The sequence below is a fragment of the Drosophila mauritiana genome, chromosome 3L (genome assembly GCF_004382145.1).
Source record: "Drosophila mauritiana strain mau12 chromosome 3L, ASM438214v1, whole genome shotgun sequence".
Classification (NCBI taxonomy): domain Eukaryota; kingdom Metazoa; phylum Arthropoda; class Insecta; order Diptera; family Drosophilidae; genus Drosophila; species Drosophila mauritiana.
The window spans coordinates 3,743,328-3,766,436 of record NC_046669.1 but is presented as its reverse complement, the minus strand read 5'-3'; the positions used below and the strand labels follow the sequence as shown (position 1 = coordinate 3,766,436).

The following is a 23,109-nucleotide window of genomic DNA, read 5'->3' as shown; positions in this document are numbered from 1 at the left end:
GAACTTTATTTCGACACTGGTTGATTAAAATTGATTAATGATTATCAATATTTTTAATGCCTTTATAAAATCAGCCTTATTCAGCTAGTTATAAACCAAAGAGCCAGCTCAGATATGCGTAAGTTGTCGATGTCTCATTCCTCCTGCCCGCACCTCATCCATTTATCCAGCCAGTTGGTGTTACATTTTTACGTGCTCCAACGCCCAATGGAGGTAAACACGGCGCAGGGAAAGCGGACAGGACGAGGAGGAGATGTTGACCACCAGTAACGCCTACGCAGGCAGTCAGTTGCGGATTTGGATTCGGATTCAAAGAGTCAGGGAGTTGGCAGTGCAGCATGATGAATGTCCCATTCCAGCTCCTAGGTGAGCAGCGTTTTTCGTACGTGCCTTACTCAAAATACAGGGGCTCCAAAAAGGGGATCCCTATTATTTTATCTATTAACATAAGTTTTTTCATATCAAATTTTTTACCAAAAAAACCACACGAGCTTGTAGAACCCTTTTCCTTATATCTCTTTTAAGCTTCCTTCTCTCGACTTATAAATGGAGCTTATCCCCTGGGAATCGTGATTCAGACACCTATGCGATTTCAATAGGACGTGTGCCAGCGGGTCGTGTGGTGACGGTGGGGATTTTGGCACAAGATTTTTGCGCCCCCCAAAATCAATTAAAATGCCAAGCGGCGTGAGTCACACGCACATGGGGTCGGATTGAGATTCGATGAGGTTGGTCTTCGCATCGCTCGAGAGTGTTCAAAAGTGTTGAAAGGAGCGGGCTCCCTTTGTCGGACCTGGCCGGGACCTCCTCGACGGATGGCTTGATGGATGGATGATCCAGCGAGGCGATGAAGGAGTTGAGATGTGATGATGGGCCAATGGCCAGGAATTACAATGCTTATTGCATCTGCTGGAAATTTGCATACCCAATCACCGAATGGCATTCCCACTCTTGACCCCGTTTTCAATGGCCACTCGACACGACTCCGGCACGTTCTGTAATCGATCATCAGTGCCCAAAGTGGCCAGAAGAAGACTGCAAACGGGGCTCCGAAGACTGGAAAGCGAAGACTGAGGGCCGGGGCCGCCTCTCATCAAAGTCCAACAAAGCGCATACCACAGATATCAATTAATTTCAGCGGGCCAACGTGTGGATGTGAAAAGGCCAACAAAATCGTAATAAGTCAATGCCTTTGACGCGTACACAGAAAACAAATCAATGCAATAGTTGGTGAAATTCTACAATAAATAGAAATATGTAATTCTCTGCAACAGACGAAAGGCATAACAAACTACATTTTTTTGAGTATAAAAATCAGTTTTAAATAAAGTATTATTTTCTGTGCACTGACACCGAAACAGAGATCGAAGTTCCGAGACTTCGGTCCCTTTTTCAGCTCAGTTCTATTGATAAACACAAATAATTTTGTAGCAGGATGATGATTCTACCTCGGCGAGTCACAATCATCATCAATCGGTTAAGAAAATATTTAACAAGTGTTTGAATGATTTTGAAAAATGATGTGCAGCATGTGCAGCAACAGGAACGATTTCGAATACGGATTCTGCAACCTGGATACTGGACACTGGACACTGGGCACTGGATTCTCTCGATTCTGGATTGTGAATGCTAAGGCCTGAAAGTCTCTGCTCGACGGCAAAGTCGTCTACAAATTATTGCACGCGATCGCTCATTTCCAGCAGAAATAACACAAACACGGCAGCAGCTTTGGATGGGGAACTGGGCACTGGATGTGGGTAACTCTTAACTGGCAACCAGAAACCAGCCAGCCAGCAGCAAGTCGAGTTGCCAGTTTCCAATCTCGCAGGCGATGTAGATATAGCAAATAAGATATGGCCGGGGCATGTCATGGGCCCCGCGACTGTGAAAACATCTCAATGGCAAAAGTATCACATCATTCATAATTTCATTGCCGCGCAGGGAGAGTTGAAGGGGCAGGGGCAAGGGGCTGGGGCAGGGGCAGTGGCAGGGGCAAGGGGCCTCTGGGAATTGAGTTGTTGGACCTGGCCACGAAAATCTCTCGGCTCAAGTGTTGAATGTTTGCTCAAATAACAACGGCAACAACACGAGATCCGATCCGAGCAACAGATCTCGAGATATATCTCCCGGGGATCACTTGGGGGCGCGGTGAAATTTGACAAATGAACCGGGCAGCCCGAAAAATAAACACACACAAACACTAAATATATGCACTGAAAGAAAAACTATATCAATGGTTGAAAAAAGGAGTTGCAGTGTTGAAAATCACATCAGAACGTTTCAAAAATATCAAACGATTTTTACCTCTCAATTATATACTACCTTCGAGTAATAATTTATACTCTATTTTACAAGTAAATCCATAACTATTTTGAACACTTTTTGGTTTCCGTGTAGTAGCAACCATAGCCCGGAGTGATCATTATTAATGATGACGATTTGTTGATATTTTTGTAACGTGCTATGGAAAGCCCTTTTCGTCTGCAATGCGATCGCACAATTATAAACCAACAACAGGAATTACAAACAAGTGCAGTACCCAGAGCCTGCCCAGTCATGCCCATTCCCATTCCCATTCCGAATCCCCGAACCTGAACCCGAATCCAAATCCCCAATACCTTATCCACTCTCGATCCCAATAAGCATGATCATCGCGATGATCTTCCACACAAATTGCTTTATCCGAACAGCTGGATGTTGGGCAGGAAACCTCTGCATAATCTAGGCTTATAATTCAATTAATGCCTTCGGTTCTCTCTCGATGCACTTAGCTCGCATAGCCTGAAGTGCAACACTAGAATCCAGCCACATGACTGGCACCTCGAGTGCCCACAATCCATGTGCATGTGATCCGAACGCGGATCTCGCAGTTCGGACTCAAAAGTAGTCGTCACACTGTCTGCGGCAGATGCTTCTTCAAAAGATCGCTGGTGGGGCACAGGTTGATGATCGAACGATCGAGCGATCGAGCTGCACCGGAAATCGTTTTCGAGTGTTGCCCAAAGAGATTGGCATTAGCAAACGATCAAATTGATAGAAATTAAGGTATTAGCAGAAGATTTCAATCAATAGAAGTTAGCTAATAGCAAAACAAATACCGAAGAGCTACAGATACACTTCACTCGAGAATACATTCACTAATGGTATAATGTCCTTTGCGATTCATCCATTCAATCGCTTTAACACTTCCTCTCCACTTCCAATTAATTTACAACACTGGGCTGAATTGTTTTTGAAAAAGTTGTTTTCTCTTTAATTTGTTTTTCTTTTTTAATTGATTTCGGTTCATCTTTAATTGTATTTTATAATTTTTGTTAACTAAATGTTAGTTTTTAGCTGTGTAGTTTCTTCTCATTAACTGTTTTCTGCGTTGCTTATCAATTTCGGCTATCATTACTATATACAAATTGCCTGGCCAGCTATATTTAGGGTACGACTATGGAACTAAGTTTATATATATATATATTTATATCGATTTTTATACATTTAGAAAACAAGAAAATAAACAATAACAACGTTTCTCATGGTAAATATACGACAATGATTGGTTAGGCATACGCATAAATATATTACAGGAGCCTTGGCAAGCAGTTATCAATCTTCGAGTTGAATGATGTGGGAAACACTTATCGGTTACTGAACATTAAACTAAATTAAATTTAAATTTCATTTAAATTAAATTAACTAAGCTGCAGTTCCTTAGACTACAATGCAGGAATGTTTGTTTGTTTGTTTGCTGTGTCTTTTATGATGAGATTTCACTGTGATGACGTTGGGTGGTTCGTTCGGGTTGCTCAAAGCCTAAAAACTGGGACTGCTTTGTATGATGTTGAAGGATTCTTTCTTTTTCTATTTAACTCCGGATTGAATTGTGTGATTATTGCGAAACTGCTTTCGTGTGGACGCATTACATAAATTTTGACTAGGAAAGGACGTTTTGTGGGTGGCCAGTCAGCTAGCGATGTGCTCGAGCTGGCGAGGATTGCTCCAGTCACACCTCGCTGGGCATACAGTGCACACTGGAGTCCTGCGACAATTCATCCATAGAGGATTCTGCAAGAAGACGAGAGTAATGTTCTTTTGTTAGATAGTTCCCTTTGGTATGTATACTTTTAGTTGCTTAAATGAACCACAATCCCCATTGCAAGTATATCTTTTTACTATAGTAAACCATTCATTTCTTTTTGAACTTAAGGTTTTTCGAAAGTATATGATTTCTTACCATGAGTCGGGTATAGACCCGCTTTAGAGCCGTTCAAATGCATTGGGTTCTGTGCGTTATTCTGAAATGAATACGTTAACTGCAGGTTAATATGACGCGCAAATGAGCTTCCTTCCGGTTCGCGTACTGCAATCAAAAATCGTTTGTTGAAAGTAGAAGAAAACAGAAGAAATTGTAAGTACTGTGTTGGCAGCTCGTAAGGATTTCATTGGGCGGGGGGGTTTGGAGTCAAATGAGTATACTGGACGGTCGGGTTCTACTTTTTCTACGGATACTCTAGAGGAGGATCTGCGGGTTGAACGGGGACTGGGAGGATGCATGCGGCACTAATCCACTACTTACTTTTATTCTTACCAGCATGTATGTGTTTTTTCTGACGCGCCCGCGAGTTCTGGAACCACACTTGCGTCACACGCTTGCTGAGACCGGTCACCGAGGCGATCCGCTCCAGATCCTGGCCATCCGGATTACTGTCAATCTGGAAGTTGGCCTGCAGCACTTGCAACTGCTCCTCGGTGAAGGTGGTGCGCACCCGTTTCGTCTTGCTCTTGTGATAACCATCGCCATCACAGCCCTCTGGAATGGGAAAAATAAAATTCGAAATCAAATAAGAGGCAGATCAGAAATGCAATTACAACTGGACCTAAAGTATCTACGAAGTTGTCCAAGATAGAGTATCTTATGTACACAAACTAGATGCTGCCAGTTTACAATTATTTCAAATTTATAGTAAATTATATTTTTTTGATGAAATATTTCTTGAAAATATTACATAGCAAATCAAAAATTTATTTTAATTACAATGTTTATAGAATGACACGTCATGAAGGGAATTCTGAGCAGTCTCAAGTGCGTGTAAGCCATAAAGGTCTTTAACTGAAAAGTTCCCAGTGACTCTAGGCCCGGTCTAAAAGCATTTTGACAGTCGGCCAAATTGAAAACGTCAAAAAGTGTTTATGGTTTATAGAGCTGCTGCTGCTGCTGTTGTTGCTGCCATGCTTTATGTGGCCACTGTGACCGGACACGGTGGTCTGCCCCATCCGGGGAGGAGTTGGGGTTTTCAGGGGTCTGCAGATGGGGTCTTTGGGCTGGGGAACTCGGCTACGACATTCACAAGCCGATCACGTCGTCTCAGAGAAGGAAAGAAATCAACTGCCGAGTTGTTTTTTACGAGTGTGACACGATTTCGTCAGTGGCGACTGGCTGGCGCTTAGCTCTGGCGCAGCTTCACTGTACCGTTCACAGTGAAGCGTCCCGAATTGGCAACCGTTCTGCCGCTGAAGCGTGCAGCATGTTTCCAACTTGTTTTGCACTCGTAGTGAGTAAAACCCTAGTAAAACACTAACCGTCGCTCGATGTGGTGCCACCCTCGACCGTCTCCAGATAATGAGCCTTGCAGAGCACCCGGTCATCCATGAGGGCGAACTGCTCGCCGGTGGACAACTGGCGTCCACACTGGTCGCAGGCGAAGCAGGCTAGGTGGAAGACCAGCTCCCGTGCCCGACGCACCCAATCCGAGGCGGAGATGCCGCGACAGCACTTGGAGCACTTGGCGCCGAAATTTCTGCAATTAAACGAGAGGAAATAGCAATCAGTGGGCTTAATAAGTGATAAAAATTGAAAAATACATCGTGAGTGTCTAAATAAATTAATGAGCTATTAAACGCACACCAGAACCTGCTGCAATATTCATTCAAAAGTAAGAATAAGTAGTAGTATCAGATGCAAATGATGTTTAATTTGAATCAAATGCACATTTAGATATGGGAGAAAACGGAGGCATCTTTATCAATCCGATATGGTTGAGTATTTTCCTGTATGCCGGAGCGCTTTCCAAGCGGAAGTGGCTGGCCTGGCCAACGTTTTTCCAAATGAGTCGGCAACTTTCGGTGGCTTGTTGTTAGCTTTTAAGCTTATTTTTACAACAGCCACAACAATGTATGGCCAGAGCATGACTCGGATGTGCCTGGTGATGGGTTTTCTCGGGATGGGTTCACCTCCAATGCGAACCGATGCGATGGGATGCCGATGGTGAAGCCGAAGCTGGATGATGTCTCCATCGGGCAATGCACACTTAAAATTCTTAACTTGAAAAATAAATATTTTTACAGCATCTCACGGCGCGTCTGTTTGTTTATTTTCATTTCGTTCGACGTCGACACCGTTTTCCTACGTTTCCCCCGCTCTGTTTTTATTTGTATCTGCCAGATACTTTTTAGCTTGCAACTTGCATTCTCTCCCCGTAAAGTTTTCATTCCATTTCGTTACGTTTTGGCCGCATCTTTGTCGCTGTTGACTTTATGGATTAAGTCGCAAACGCTGTCGAATTGTTACAATTACAATTAACCAGGTGGACAGAAGATGTGTGGGAAACTATTCGGGAAACACTTGTGCACATACACAATCGAGTTGGAAAATCAATTGGAACTTTTCGAAAGTTCAAGGGGGCAGTTTCTTTAACTGAAGTGAAATTCCACGCGGTGGAAAATCTAATTCAAATCATGAGCAAACTATAACTTGGTATTAGGTTCTAGATTTGTATAGATATATATTTGATTTAAACGTTTTCCTATACTCACTTGCTGTAGTCGGCCTTGCAGTACACCTGCCTCTCCCGGATGAAGCAGGACTGCTGGCGATCCAGGGGGCACATGCACATGCAGCAGCGGAGGCAGTGGGCGTGCCAGGAGCAGCCGCCGACCTCCAGGAAGAACCGATCCGAGATGGGATCCCCGCACGCTGCGCAGGAACGCAGCTCAGTCTGGAAGAGAGCGGGAATATAAAATGAAAATCGTGGTCAGCATTGGGTGTGTGGGACAAGTTTTCTATGCAAATTCTGGTGACTCTTTTTATTATCACACAGAGACCTGAGAACCGGACCAGGTCTGAAATACGAAAAGCTAGCTAAATATGCGATCTGATCTGAGATCGTAGCGCCCGTCGGATTTGTTTCTTCTTTTGTTGTGCCTTCAAATGAAATCGTTCAATAAATCTGGCAAATGTCCCGGCGGCTTCTGTTTTATTTCTTAGCTGCAGCATTTAACTTATGTATATTAAAAAATTTCAATCGCCGCACAAAAGACGAGTTTCGTTCGCGCGGCGATTTGTTTTGTTTTCGTTTTCGATTTTTTCGATTTTTTCGACTCCGATTCGCTCTTATTCAAAAATTGAACCATAAATTTAAAAATGTTATGCTAATTGTTGTTGGCGATATCAGTGTTATTGTGGCTGCGACGGCAACTGCTTCACTCCGAAGTCCCCAAAATGTGAAATTTATCGACCCATCCGAAGATCGATCTTATGAATATTCAATGTATCGCCTGCATGTTACGCCGATTTAAATGAGTGTTTCCAACAAATTTTATTGCGTTTCATAAAGTACAAAAAAGAGACCGAAGCGAAAAATAATCCGCCGTATTAGCCGTATTATTTAGATTGTGGCTTTCTTAATTGATTTTTTAGTGCTGAGCGTAAAGTGTTGATTTCAACAAATATTTTAACGGCTGCAAAATCTGCATTGCATTGCATTATTAATTAATTAAGGCGGGTAAATTCAACAAGTGTATAATGAAATGGGAATTTCGACCGACTGCATGTATAAAATTTAAATTGATATATGATCCGTAAAGATATTTTTCAAAATTTATGTCACTAGGTACTCAAAAGGTGCCAAAATAAAATTAAAGTTGAAGCAAAAATGCAATTGAGAATATTTTTAGCAAAGTTGAATTATTTGTTGTGAATTTATTGCAGGTGATATATCTAAAGTGTCCAATATAATTTGTTACTAAATTGTAAATAAATCAAGCGAAGATAAGATAAGAAGTGAAAGTAAATCCGGTTGATTTATAGACATTTGAAATGTACTTTTTAATTTGCATATATTATTTACATAGAAAAAACCCTCTGGAAAAGTAACCCACTTAATATTGAAAATATTTTGTATTTTATATTTTTAAACTGGAATAATTTACTTATCCCCCCTTCGGTCGCCCATCAAAGAACACTTCAATCGATGTTAATGCCTTCTCATTATCTTTCTTTTGATTGAAAAACATTTCAATTGCTCGATCTGGTTATTGTTGATTATGATGTGCAATTTGGGATGAATTTTAAACGCTCAAATAAAAAGAATTGAATGCAGTACTTGAAGCGTTTAATTAATGGTCGGCGTTGCGGTTATGTACTTTTCATTCATTAACGCAACAGGCAAGGAAATGCGAAACGAAGTTTTTCCATTAATCAAAAATGGCAGGGAAAATACATGCTGGCAGTTTTTTTTTGTTTTTTTGTTGGTAACTGGCGTTGAGAAAACAATTGTAGACACAAATAATTGTCGTTTAACTTATGGCAACTTGTTGTTAACTTAGCTGACGAATTCGTTTCTTCTGTTGCCGCCGGAAAATAAATACAAATAAAGACGAGATAAAACCTTTGGCCGTGACTATAACCCGATCAAAGGGCCCGCCATTTGCGACTAAGGCAATTAATAAAACAATGCCGAAGCGAAGCGCAGAGCTCAAGAAAAAACAGCGCATAACCGAGAGCATACCCCTTGGGTAATAGATATCTATGAGAATAATTTATGACAGGCCGCAAACTATCAGATACAAATGTATCTACTAGCATGGCCCGCGTTTGAAGGGGGGTTGCGGCCGACCGAAATATGCAATATGGCCACCATCAAAATGAGCAACATGTGAGCTTGTATCTGCATCTGTATCTGTATCTGTATCTGTGCGTGTTCCGTGGACATTAAATAACTACATCCTAACATGGCCGTCTGAACGCGCAGCCGCTGCCATTTAACTTTTCAACTCCGCCGTGTATATGTGACACGTTTAATAGCGGTAGTCGGCAGTCAAGCCCCCGACCCATAGATACCACACCATGCCCACAAATGCCCCTCAACCACCCGATTTTCCCTGGACGAGCCTGCGCTCTGCCATATCTACCACATCCCAGTCCCAATCCCAAACCCACATCCCTCCTCTTTGGCGTCGCCTGTCACTTTCGTTTAACTTTTCACATTGCGCGCCCGAAAAACACAACCAACAACAAGGCCGAATACTGCCGGGAAAATTGTGGAGGGGTGGGGTGGGGTGTGGTAAGGAAAGGTAAGGGAAGCGGTACGAGGGGTGTTTTCAGCAATTTGTTTTCCCAACGCCCGTTTTAACACACAAAAACGGAGGCTGAGACAGTGACTTCAATGCACTCAAAAAAATTCGTTTGGAAATATAAATATAAATTTAAATATTTCAAATATTTGTAGATGCGAATATTCATAGGGTTTTAAGTATAAATATTTAGTTTATATATATTTAGATACATTTCTCGCAGTGTCTCAGACCCGAAATCGCACTTCCAATTCCCTGCAGCTTGTTGGTTATACACATGCAATTGTTGTTGTTGTTGTTGTCATGTCTATGCCCACTTTTGAAAATATGTCAGTTGTCAGAAGGACAAAATAGGCGGATGGATGGCCGAGGGGTGAGAGGAGGGGAGAGGGGCAGGGAATCGGCAGAAGGACACATTTGAAGTGGCATTTTTGGCGAGCATGTCATTTGACTGTAATTTACTCGTGAGTGTCTCGTGAGCCTTTTGCGGTTGTGTGCGCATTTCAATGCGAGTTGCATAAATCTGCCCATGAATTCAAAATGGGTTTCTTGTGGGCTTAGAATTCGTGGAAACTTTCCCGACTGGGTGACAGAATAAAGTGCGGAAAATGGCTTTAGTAGGCCAAAAATAAATGCTGAATGGATTTGGATGATGAGCAAATACCTTTATTTATCAGATGCCTAATGATGTTAGCGGATTTAAAGTGTGTCAGTACTACCAAGGATACTCATCTATAAGATAGATATAAGTCGAATTAAGAACCCCCATCTGGGCAGACTGAAGTGGCAAAGATTTTCAGAATTGATAGAAGATGATGAATTCGCCGGATCTCTGCGGGTTACAATGTGCGATAAAAGATCTCGCTGGTTATCTGTGGGACCGTGGCTAGTTCTGTGCCTTTTATTGTTATTATTTGCTATGAATACCCAATGTTATATAAGCACACTACGCAGGCCAGGCGAGGCCCTCATAAAAATTCCACAATTTAAAACTTGCACCTTGCAACTTTTGGCTCGAAATGTCGTAAATAACCCCGACTGGCAGTCGTATAAAAGTGGGAAAAACAAAAGGCCAAGACAGAACTATAAAAGACACATGAAGAGTATGCAATAAAGTTTATAATTCTACCCATTCCACAGGGATATGCATAGATAGAGATATCTGCCCAGCAAGGTGCTCAGAAAAGAAAAAAAGATGATATTGCAACCAGTAGCTGGGCTGAGTTGAGAACTGTATCATCTTTGGTTCGAAAAGATACATACATAGGTGGGGACACGCCTAGAAGATCGATTACCTTCCGAATTTTGTACCGGGAATCTTTTTGAATCTTTCACGTCATTGCGCAAATTGAGCGATCATCGGCGGGACTACCGAACCAATATCGATTGCTATATCAATGGATGGATCGTTGGTTTGATGACAAAAGCCATTGGCACTCAATTGGTTTCTCTCCGGTTGTGACTTGTCATCTCCTTGCGTTTTCTATCCACCGTGAGAATGTTGTGCTCCCAAAAAAAGACAGATAGATAGATACATAGATAGATGGAAAAACAAGCGAACAAAAGCCGCTTGATAGCAGACAACCACAATGGACATATCTTTTTGGCCGATATCGAAGCAGTTATAACAACAACTTGGCCACTTGTCACTTGAACGGATTTTGGCAAATGTTTTCCTAAGGCCTTTCGATCTCTCGACTTAAGCTGCTTTTCAACAACAAATCGCAGCGAAGGCTGCTCGGTTTATTTCCAATATTTTTATTGTGTAAACTCTTTTTTTTTAGCTGATTTATGCGCCATGAAAATTTTCAACGGGCGTCTGTCAAATAAATATATATTTTGGTTGCTTGCTGACTTTCCAAAAAGGCGTATCGCTTTTTAATTAGAGCTACTTTTTTGTGTTATCCCGCGTTGCGTGGGCCCTAATATATTGAATTATGCTAAAATATGACTACCAAAAAGTTAACACGTCGGCGTTTGTTTGGCGTTAAGTTGGGATCATCGTTTCGCATCTGATTGTTATTTAATGGCACCACGAACTGCTCTTTATGAATGGAAGCGGCCAACAAACGCCCACGATCTGGAGTAAAGTAATACAGAATAAAAAAGGTGGAATAAAAGCATCCATATCCATAATACGAGCACGCTCCATAAATTGGCTAAATGTTTACAAATATTTCATCGGCAAGCGGTTAATGGTAATGTCGTGGACCAACTCTTTCACTCCTTTGGTCCATATACTCCTCCATTTATATACATATCCATATATATATATAGTCTATAGCCTTTGTTGCTGTTGTCGCGCCCATTGATCCAATCAAATTAATGGGCTGCTATAACTGGGCAGCCAACAAAAACGGCCACAGAGATGAAAAGGGAATGCATTTCTATGGGAATACAGTGCGCACTGACTAAGTAATCCTAGGATTTCAAAGAATGTCAACAATGCAGATATCAATATGGTCATCTATAAGCTTAGAACCTTATTTTCTTAATCCTTTTTTTTGGCCACCATTTGACATTTGCATGGAGATGTTTTGAAAGTATGTTCTTAATTTATTTCCTTTTCCTTTTTATCGAATACCTACTGCACTTTCAGGCAAACCTGTCCAACTACGAGTGCGTTACTGTTGCTTTGTGCATCTCTCCGGCAAACTTAATTACCGCTTTATGTCAATGGTCCAGCGTGTTTTTGCTAAATTTATCAGCGTTATTAAATTTTATCACTGGCGACAAAATGTGCATATGCCATTCAATTTTCACAACATATTCGCACATCACACGCACACACAGCTCCACTGCATCTCCCTCCCTCCCTACCTCCCTGGAGCTCCAAATCCACAGTGGAGCCTCTCAGCCTAGGCAAATATTATGATGGCAGACAACTCGTCGGTGGATTCATCCGGGAATCTGGGAAAGGCGTGGACTATTGGGCGGCAGGAAGGGTCAGGGGTACAGGGCATCGAGTTGTGGGGCTAACATTGGCGTAACATCGTAAAATATTTTACGGCCAAATGGCTGCGAGCCAAAGTCGCCAACGTTTTTATGGGCCCAAAACAAAGAGCCAATATTCTCGACAGCCAACAAAAAATATCGAAAAGAAAAGCCCTTCGATTTGCAGCTGTCGGTTTTCCATTTGAGCCGCTAAGTGGCTAATTGACAATTGCCGAAAAGTAACTAAAATGCAAATGAAATATCTATTAAAGATAATATACAACCGATCGTTAAAACGCCAAGAGCCGAAACGAAAAAAGCTGTGTTAAAATATAAACTTTATATATGCATATATAAAGAGTTTTATATCACTTTATATCATTCTTTTTTTTAACTTTTCGGTTTCTGGGATTCTGACGATGACGAAGCCTCGGTTGATCTGGGTAAAATGGGGGTTCGGGGGTATATATTAGGTGTGTATATTACACTGAAAGAAGTTGGATCAATAAGAACTTTTAAAGTCTATAAAAGTTACCATAAAATTATCTAGAAGATATATTTTGTTCACATATAGAAACAGTTAACCTTTTGAGGCCTTTAAGTTCGTTTTCAGTGTATTTCCCTCAGTGTAATTTACCCCAGTATCCCACAATTCCAGTGTTGACAAGTTATGGCCCAAAGAGCAGCTTCGACTTAAAATGTCGCACTTTATTACACTACAAAACACAAAACTGAACTCAACGCGAGATGATCTCTCCGGGTTTTGGATCGCATCGGATCGGATCGAGATGGGATGGGATCGTTTTGGGCTCTGAGCTCTGTGTTCTGGGATCTGGGTTCTTTGGGACTGGTCTGGTTGACTTTTTACAGCCATTTCGTTGGAGATGTTGCTGTTGGCAAACACCGGCCTTTTTTTGTGTGCGCTCCCAGCCGCGTTTTATTATAACTGTTGACTGCTCGCATACGAGATAAATTTCATTTTAATACTTTCTTCGTTTTAGTTTTCGTATATTTTATTTTGTCCGGGGCTACGAAGCGGGGCTTTTGAGGTCGAAAAGTGATTTGCATACGGGGGGCATCGTTCTCACGCGTTTTCCACCGCTGACGATCATCCACTCGGAGAACGAGAATCCCCGCCAGATCTTCTGGATCGCGGCTGATAGATCGCCCGACTTATGCAGCTAATACCGTTTTTGGAGCCCGGCTTCCAGCTTTCAGCCTCCGCTCCTCGGCCTGCCATTTCCACTGGCCATAAACATAAACAGGTGGCAATGTTCATTTGCATAGACAACGTTTCGATATTAAATTTCAAAGCGAACGACCAGCGTCGACGACATTCCGAAAACACTAAACAAAAACATAAACCAAGGAGTCCGAACACAAAATAAACTAAATATTCAGACGACAGTGGCAAACTGAAAATGGCTCTTCGATTTGCTTCTGGGCCCTCTGTTTCGTCTACACATGAGTATCTATCAGGTAAACTCTTTGATTTGGATACCAGCGATTTCCTGAACTTGTTTCGTGTTTTAATCATTTGCGGCTTTCGGCAGCTGTCTTCGATTCGAAACGAACTTGTAAATTATACTATATAAGTCGCGACAGTTTCGGGCTTTTGTCTTCTGAATTGATAAGGTCGCATTATATGGTAATGTGGCGAGGAGTCAGAATAGAACTCTTTCTATAAACGCAGATTTATAGCCACTTGCATTTATTATATACTTTTAATTGGAGAGCTGACAAGGGTAACTATTACTAGGTGAAATTTTTAAAAATTTAATATGTATTCCGTATAATTGATAACCCTTTTGTATAACCACAGATTTGTTATCAGCTAATATCTATATTCATGGCAATACAATAGTTTGTAACGATGCCAAATGAAATTATGCTGCTCCTATGTTTCCATCGAGATCCGATCTTGCACATTTATTAACTCTTAATTAGAGATAATCTGCATCGAATTTATTTCGAATGCATAAACTGTGTTTTATACAGCGCCCTGTGGCTATGCAATTTGTTGGGCAATAAATTTCAATAAGACATTTGCATCAAGCTGGAAATTCAGAGCTTATGGGTGTAGCTACCCTCGCAATTGGAAGTACGGCAAACATTTCGCTTGCCATTTTTTATCAATTAAGATTATTTTGTTTTTTATTTTGCCACAATAAAGTTTTTCCTTTTTTGCATAAATTTAGCGGTCGGCAGTTGTGCAAATAGAGCTCAAAACTCAAAGTATGGGGAGAGAAAATCGCCGTAACGAAGTTCTCTTAAAGTATCTCAAACGATTTCGACACGCGTTTTTCGCGTTCTCTGGTATTTGTTTCGTGCTTTTTATTTTGAATATGTATCTTTTTTTTGGCATTTTTAAGGCATTCATCATAAAGTTGGGGACTCGACGAGCATCGAGTGAATCCGAAACCGAAAATCCCAAATGCTTTTGTCTTTTCGTCAACATGTCACAGCCACTAAACATCAATAAGTTGGGCTTTTATTGATTTCGAGTCGTCGTCTGCCTTTTTTTACTACAGCTCATCTTTGTGCGGAGTTTTTAGGGGGATTTCGTGTTTGATTTCTTATTTTTTATTGAGCATTGGCCACAATTAATTAGCTAAATCTGCATTTTGCATAAATTACACATATAATATTTTCATATTTCAGTTTCCAGCTTTCGGCCATTGTATTTCTGTCCCCCCTTTTTTTGTGGGCCAATAAATCAAGAGCGGAGTTGTTTTTTGTGGGCCACCGCCAAAGTTCTAGCCGATAATTTATTTGGGTGACTTTGAATGATTTTAGCGGTGGGTTTCAAACGGCCAAGAGGTTCTAAACTAGTTTCGCTTCCCTAAAACTAATCACTTTGGCTACTGTTCGTAGATGCCATCGATAAAATGGTATTGAAATCCTCAATCGGCTCAATTTGCAATTGTCAGGCAATTAAAAACAAATTTTTTTTCGGTGACAAAGTGGCAAGAACGAATCAATTTATAGCGATACATATATTAGAAAGTGTTATACATTTTATATAAAATCAAGTTCTTTTAAAAATGTGGTATAACTTTTATAGTAAGCGAACTACAGTTTGTAATACGAAAACGATTCCTTTTTGGCCAATTTGCAATTGTCAAGCAATTAAATGCGAATATTTTCAGGCGACAAGCTGGCAAAAGGACATTTATTTTATTTATTGGAATTTTTTTGCTAGAAATCCAAATCGAATGGTTTGCTTTTAGGGGTTGGCTCGTAAATTCCAGGGGCGGGTTTGGGTCTCTATCTGCCTTGACTTCTTTCTCTTTTTTTTGAGTTGCCGGCAGACAGGAGTGGCAATGATTTGTGGCATTTTACAATTTTACAGGCCCAGGGGCCATGCATCATTTGTAGGCCAACTAAGCGTCCTTTAAGGACTATTTTGTGGATGCACTCGAACGAACAATGGCAAGACACTCGACTCGCCTTCCATTGTGCGGTTTTGTGAGGACCTCTTGTGCCTCCTGCATTCGATATTCATTCGAAGGGGACTTCTCGCATTTACCTGCTAAAAATGCTGCTGCGATTTTGACACATCTACCCGGCGATCTCTTCCTGCAATTCGCATGCGCAACCCGACCGAAAACTGACCAGGAACTCTGGCATCTATTGTCAATAGGTATGTACATACATACACGGATTCGAGGCTCAAAACAAAGGTGTGATATTTGTTTCTCTTTGTCCCTGATCGGGGCAATTGGCTCAAGTCAAGATGCATTTTCCGTTTGCCCATTGTTTTCCCAAGGAGACAAGAACCGAGGCGTAGACTTCTTGTCAGCGTTGACAATTAGGCATTTTTGCCCAGTGGTCACAGGACACTCTCGAGAATGTCCTTTGTTTGGGAATCCAATTATTAGGGGGCTTGCTGAAAAATCTGCTGACCGCTGGTCAGGCAGCTGGTTTTGCAAAACATCCTTTTGGTAAGCAGGAAAATCTTGGCCAACGGCACGCGCTCCTTTTTTTCGGTTTCTTGTGCGGGATTATGGGACAATGGAGTTAGGCGTGTAATCCTCAAAAGGTGTTTTGTTAAACACTCAAAGCTAATAAGTAGATGGAGATATGGAAAGTCAAAGGCTCTATCCTAAGATCTCTGTAATCACTCTGTTTTTTAGTTCGCCTCCAAATACCCAATCAAACCGCAAATGGAGGCGTCAACGACTTCTTACACAAAAAACATCTTTGGTGTATGTATTTATGGGAGGTTTAGTTTTTTCCAATCTTTCAATTTTCTTGTGAATTATTAATGAAAAATCGATTATTGAAATATGTATATATACGTTTTTTATAGCTGCTTCGCAGGCATTCGACATTTAAACGCTTAAATATTTATGCCTTTTTTATATCTCTTTCTCCGACTGACTACCTAAGAGCAGGGAAAAAAGACTCCATCTCCATACTTTGTTGAATATTCATAAGGCAGCGCCTAGTGGCGTCATTTTCGGATTTGGATTTGGATGATAAAGCGGGGCGGCGATATGTGCAGGGGGGATCCACTAACATCTGGGCCGGGTCAAGATCGATGATGTCAAGAAAAGGTCTCTCGCCGAGAATCCCCCTTGCCCCTTGCCCCATGACCATCGACGGCACCTCAGAACTGTTGACATTTGAGTTCTGGACCTATCTTGGATTCGAGATGTAAACGGATGCCCCGCTGATCTGATTTTTCCCCTTATGACCGTGGTAAGTATAGAAATCTAGCTGAATAAAATCGGGCGATTAAAATTATATCGCAGAGCAATAAGCGTCAGCACCTTGTCCAATTTGCTATGGTAATGAAAATTATGCTCGTCGAACAAAGCCATGGCAAATCGATCATCGGCGAGCATAAATCATGATCGATTCTCTGCAGACTCATGGCAAATATTTTTCAAAAATCCTGTGGGTGGTTCACACACAACAAAAAAAGCCCGTCGCACAGCGGGTGTAAAAATCGATTAAACGTTTTCGGACTGGGTATGAAATAAAATCAAAGTCAAAATCAAATTCGAAATTCAAAAACCAAAAAATATGTGTGTTGTTGAATGAACAAGGGATTGAGCAACATCATCTAGGCGACACGATCAATGCAATGTCTTGAAAAGATACAACACAAAAACAAAAAAGGCCAAGTTGAATACGATTTTTGGGGTTTGGTTGCAGATACATCCGAATATCAGCCTTCATTTCACAGCCAATATTCGAGTAATACCCAAAAGTGTGGGCTGCGATCTGTGCTTTATTCGCCGAGTGTTTTCGAAGGGAACCCCACTGTGCGATTTGTGTGCTTTTCATATTCACCGCCCTGTGTCGTCTCCATATTTTTGGAAACTCATCGTTTTCCAGCGGTTATTAGTGTGCTGGCTTTTTCGAATTGAATTGGAAGTGTTTTGCTCCGGTTTTTGTCTTAACTCCGGTCGAGCAAACGCCGCCTGTTGCGTTTTCTGGCCCAAAATGCTCGCAGCGGGCTAGGAAACTCTACATAAAAAACTGATTTGTGGGTCACTCGGGGTCTGGACTTTATGTCCAGCAATTAAAAAGGAAAGCAGAAACTTCATTTTGGGGGGTGTGCAAACAAAAAGCTCAAACGACGAGTAATACGGGTGGAACATGCAACATTTACTGGCTAATTTAATAGAGAATAAAGAATATTAAAGACTAACTTATAAAAATGTGCCATAGTATTTCTATAAAATGTAGAAATATTTAATACAAAGTTTGATAACTTTCCTCTTTCCAATAGCAATAAAATTGATTTTTTACAATCAATATAAAATGTGAATTGTTTTTTCCTTTAGAATATTTACAAATTTATCCCACTTGTTTACTGTGACATTTTCTTTATTTTCTTTTATATACCAATCGAGACTCACCTTCATTTTAATTGCCTCCACAATTTTGGCGGTTGTTAATCCAAGTATCTTGCTCGAAAATCTGTCGCCAGCTTTAGCCTGGGAATCGAAATCGAGCCCGATCGCAGCCAGTATGAGGAGATATAGGTGATAACGACGACGACTTGATCAGTTTGTCAAGCGTCCCACGGAAGCCGTCGTCTGCATAGGATGCTTATATAATCGTATTCTTAAACCAGATCTATTAATAACCAGTGTAAATTCGCATATCCGAGATAGAAATCAATTTGCAGGCGCTTGCAACATTTTTCGTTTTTGATTAGCACATTCGATAACAGTTCACTTTCTCAGCCGACGGCGAATGTTGCGTTTCGATTTCAATATAATAATGTGCGACACCTTATGGCATGGAATACTCGTAGAACCTTATCACGATAACACGTTTCACTGCAGATACTCTCAGCGCTTCTCGCTTTTCTCGTGACGGAGCGGAGCGGATCGAGCGGTTCGAGCGGACGCGAGATGTTGTTACAGCTTCGAGGCCACTGCGTTAACTGCCGGCGCTCGGGGTTCGAGCTCAGGGATCTGGTGGTGGTGCTCAACTGGCTCGCCTCACGCCCGGTTTCCATATGCTCATGGCATGGCCCGCCACCACCACAGGTATGATGATGAACCAGCCGTAGCCGTGGCGTACGCACAACCACAACCACCAGTCAGTCCCATTCGAAACTCGACTCGAGAACCCGCTCAACTGGTTTTTGAGCGCACATCTGTCGTCGGCGCAACGGGAATGGTGGTGATTGGCCCGCCTGGCCACGCCCCTTTGCGCCCCGCATAACGAGTTCCGCAGTGGTGTCCCCCATTTTGAGTGCTTTCCCAGTCCGCGCCGCCTGTGCACCAATTGAGTGCGCCGGCGCGTGCCAACTTGGCCACTTGAATCGAGTCGAAATTCGGAGTGGAATCGCACCGCGAATTGGGTGGGTGTTGCTCTGGTGACGATGTTGCTGCTGCCTGGGATGCCATTTCTACTGATATGGCTGTTACTCGGAGGAATTTCTGTCATGTTGCTGCTGTTTTTGGGGCTCGTGTTGCTGCTGTTACTGTATCTTCTGTTCTTTCTAAAGCAGTATCTTTTGTAGCAGCTCTTCCCATGAAAGATTTCACTGTTGTGGAGTTTTTTGCCTAGAAAACCTACCAATGTTGCTCCTGTTGCAGTAGTAACTTGTCATGTTGCTGCTGTTACTGAAACAGATGTTGCTCTTATGTTGCTTCTAGCTCTTTTGCTTTTTCTCAGGATGTTTCCACTTAAGATTCCCCTTGAATTTTTGTATCTTTCAATAATATTGCTGCTGTTACTGTCGCAAATGCTTCTTTAAGTAAATTTATTGTTGTTACTATAATTTCCACCATAACTTCCACTGATGTTGCTGTCATATCAGCTTTTCCTGCTGACGTTGTTGCTGCCTGAGTGAGTAAAAGCCCAGGAAAAACCCGAACATCGAGGAAGGAAGTAAGGAAGTGGGAAAACGGAACTCGAGCTCCGCCGCACTTGACTTTTTTGGGGTCAAACCGCTTGATGGAGGGGATGTGGGTTGTTGCCAGTGGATGCTGCTCTCTTTTCGGTTGAATATTTTTCATTTCTGTTGGCTGTTTGTGATGGCATGCCAAACATGATAGCGCAGCAAAGTGACTCAAAAAAAAGCGTTTGAAGTTAAAGAAAAATTTATTTTATTTAAGACATAATTAAATTGCCTGGCTTTAACAATAAGTCTATTTAATATCTCTGAATCAAAACTTAAATTACTTTTGAAGAAAGTACTATAATTTATGATACCTTGATGCTAAATAACTCCTCAAGTTACTCCAGTTACTCAACTTTATCCTTTGACTTAAGCCCGAGTTTAAGCTTTATGTGCATCCACCGATCCCCTTGAGGATTTCCATTCCGAGCACTTTAACCATTACTTTGCACCATTTTTCATTCACTGTCTCTTTGATCGTGGGCTGTCTCTTAAAGCCGCTTGGCATTCAATTGGCATTTGGCTGTCGCCATCATCCAGTCGAGTGGCCTCCACCACCTCCTCCATCGCCAATCCTCCTGCCTGCCCCCGTTTTTACCACTTTTTCTCCGCTTTTTGCTTTGCTCACGTTATTTAAGGATTAACATCATTTTATGCTGCCTCGCAATGCCTTTTTTGCAGGATTAAATGCTGCTGTCTGCTGGCTCTCGTTCTCCTGTCACCGCACTGGAAAAAAATTAACATATCTTTAAGCTTAAATAAATGCAAATAAGCTTTAAGTGAAGCATTTATAGAAATATCTGTCATAAAACCTGCAGACTGCTTTAGTGTATTGTCATTTGTTGTTTAATTTCCATATTGTCAGCAAGTTGGTCATATTTTTTCAAGTGTAACTTCACACCCCCCACTTTCCCCGCCCACTGGATTTTCCGCTCTCCTTTCGCCCCTTTGAATTGATTGCATTGCACTTTTTCTCGCTGTTGTTGTTGCATAGTTTGCGCTGATGCACCGCCTCCATGGCTACAAAGTGATTTTTATGGCTTTCTGTCAGCGTGTATGTGCGTGTGTGTGTGTGAATGCAAATGTTTGCCTTGCAGTGCGTGTGTGTAAGTGCACTTTGATGTTTCCGCATTACAAAGGCGGCACTTTAATAGCGGTGCATTTATCAAAAGGCAGCCAAAAGTCCGACAGCAGCTGGTAGCTTTAACACGCATACGCACCGTGGGGCGCCGCAAAAAAAGCGCTCTGAAAACTGGAAATTACGGGAAATAGAGCGCCTAGAAGAAATACAACAATAAGATTAAACATTAAACCGACAAAATGATCCAGTTAACATGCAATTTTGCAACTTGCAAACTAAAAGAGAAATGTCTTAATTAAAATCATATCTGCATATTTTCCCTAATACCTTTGACTATCGCCCATTAATCAGCACATCGAAGCGCAGCCCTTTGCTTATCCTGGACCGCATCTGACTTTGGTAAGAAATAAAAATAACTCGACCCTCGAGGCTCTAAATTGATTAACAGTAGCCCTCCGAACCAAAAAGTAATCCGATGGTTGGGGTTTCTGAAAGAGATGCTGTCAACGCATCGGCGTTCCGGGAATGCCTTCCATTTACATGCCATAATTCTTAAATGTCACCCGCTTACAAAAGCCTTGGCCATTTGATTTCGACCGCCTTCGAATTGGCCCTCGAACAGGTTGAAACCCGGGCAGGTAAATGGAACTGGAACCCGCGAACCCTAACCCTAAATGAACACATCCTTCTCATATCTCCCATTGTTCGGCTCATAGACCAGCGATATTATATTTATTTGGATCTTTATTGAGCTGCAACCTGTCGCAGTCGCTGGTTTTCGGGCTTGGGTTCTGGGTTTGGTTTCTTCGGCCTCTCCCTCTGGATCTGCCCATTTTGTTGGCAGATTTATGTTCTGGGCCTCCAAGCAGATACCGATCGCGGCGATAAGATCGAAGGGATGACCAAAAGAAACTCTCTCTTCATAGAAGATGAAGTTGCACTGGGAAAATATATGTGCCCTTAAAGAGTTAGAAAGTAATTAAATAAGTGAAGTTACACAGCTTGTAAAGAAAGAATTTCTCCCAGTGCTCGTCTTCTATGATCGCTGAAAATGTCAGGGTAATTTGTTGGCTCCGTTTTCAGTTATTTTTGTTGGTCGCTTGGTTGGGTTTTTGGGACAGGTCTTTCGGAAAACTGTTGGTGGCATGTTCGATTTTCTGTGGCTACCTTTTTCGGCTTTGTGTCGCTGTCGCGCGTGTTATGAAGATGTTAAGATCCACTGGTCAACCCCTAAAATATGTCTTAATTGCCTGGGGCTAAAACCATGGAGTGGACAACGTTTAATAGATGGTTAAATGCACCTACATATAGCCAGTTCCCTCCCGGCTGTTTGCACAACTCCTGGCCAGCGCCTGTTTGCTCAAGTTTCGTTTTATGGCCCGTTTTTGTGTGGTAACATGTGCCAAAGGACATCATTTTGTGGTGGTAAGCGAGTGTCCAATGCGTTCTCATAGTCCATAAATCATTGGCCAAGTTGAGCTGTTTGGCCAGGGAAAATTTATGTTGAATGTTCCTGAGGGAAAGATAACCTTTAGCCTATATTATGAATAATTTTGGGAGAACTTAATAATTTGTTAAGGGAATATTTCACAATTTGTATTTAAAAAAATCCTGTAAAGAAGGATAGGTTAGTTATGCAATCGTTTGATTCGCTCCCCCATTGCAAACGCATTTTTTTGTTCTTTCTCCTTATACATTATGTATATATATATATATTTGTAATAACTCTCTAGTGTATATATAAATTAAAATAAATAAATACATTTTTTTGGTTTGTGGATTTTGTTTTTTTTTTAATAATAATTATCATTACCATCATCATTATCATTAGAGTTATCCTCGTCGGTAAAAACGCCGCCCTCGTCCCATTTTTTTGTGTCTTTATCTCATTGCATGCTTGGTTGTTCGAGTTGCTGGTTGCTGTGGTTTCTGGTTTTCTGGTTTTTGGATGTCGCGGTTCGGAGCTACAGTGTTGCCTTTACCAATTAGACCGAATTATCATGATGCAGTAATAATAATAATAGTATATTGTATAACATATTTCGCGCCTGTCCAGCCATCGCTTGCACAATTCCCATTCCCCCAACTATCCCTACCTTTTCTCCTAACCCTCTCAACATTCTTTAGTCGTCAACGATTTTTGTGGTTTCTTTAACAAACAGAGCAACAAACAAAGAAATGCACAACAGGAGCAAATGTTCGATACTCCAGGATACTGACCTCCGATCTAGCTACCGATCCGATCCTGGCACTCTAATTTCCTTACTCTGGCGCGGGACTGGCCAACAAAGCGTTTTCTGTGTGGTTTTCTGGTACAATACGATTCGGTGCTTACAATAATAAGTATCATTCGGGCCGTAGACTCGAATCTTGAGCAGTTTTG

At 41.6% G+C, this 23,109-nt stretch overlaps 1 protein-coding gene across 4 annotated transcripts; it reads right to left on the bottom strand.

The window, feature by feature from the left end:
- Positions 1–3,857: 3,857 nt before the first annotated feature.
- Positions 3,858–18,749, bottom strand: LOC117141127 (LIM/homeobox protein Awh). Of its 4 annotated transcripts, none has more exons than XM_033304450.1 (6): positions 18,147–18,742; positions 6,802–6,983; positions 5,569–5,786; positions 4,565–4,798; positions 4,223–4,348; positions 3,858–4,053 (listed from the first exon to the last, which is right to left on the bottom strand). In XM_033304450.1, exons 1-6 carry the CDS (start codon positions 18,150–18,152, stop codon positions 3,992–3,994), a joined length of 828 nt encoding a protein of 275 aa, XP_033160341.1. In that variant the 5' UTR covers positions 18,153–18,742; the 3' UTR covers positions 3,858–3,991. The 4 variants fall into 4 exon arrangements, with proteins under 4 accessions (XP_033160341.1, XP_033160342.1, XP_033160344.1 ...); XM_033304451.1 differs by having other exon boundaries at positions 4,577–4,798; XM_033304453.1 differs by lacking the exon at positions 3,858–4,053 and having other exon boundaries at positions 4,223–4,283; positions 4,577–4,798; positions 18,147–18,748.
- Between the last annotated feature and the right edge of the window lie 4,360 nt (positions 18,750–23,109).

What these genes read in the sequence shown, in the direction of transcription:
- LOC117141127 (XM_033304450.1), bottom strand. An exon ending in ACATGCTGGTAAGAATAAAA is followed by an intron (nt 4,349 to 4,564) that starts GTAAGTAGTGGA and finishes TTTTGATTGCAG; the next exon opens with TACGCGAACCGGAAGGAAGC. An exon ending in GGGTCTATACCCGACTCATG is followed by an intron (nt 4,054 to 4,222) that starts GTAAGAAATCAT and finishes GTCTTCTTGCAG; the next exon opens with AATCCTCTATGGATGAATTG.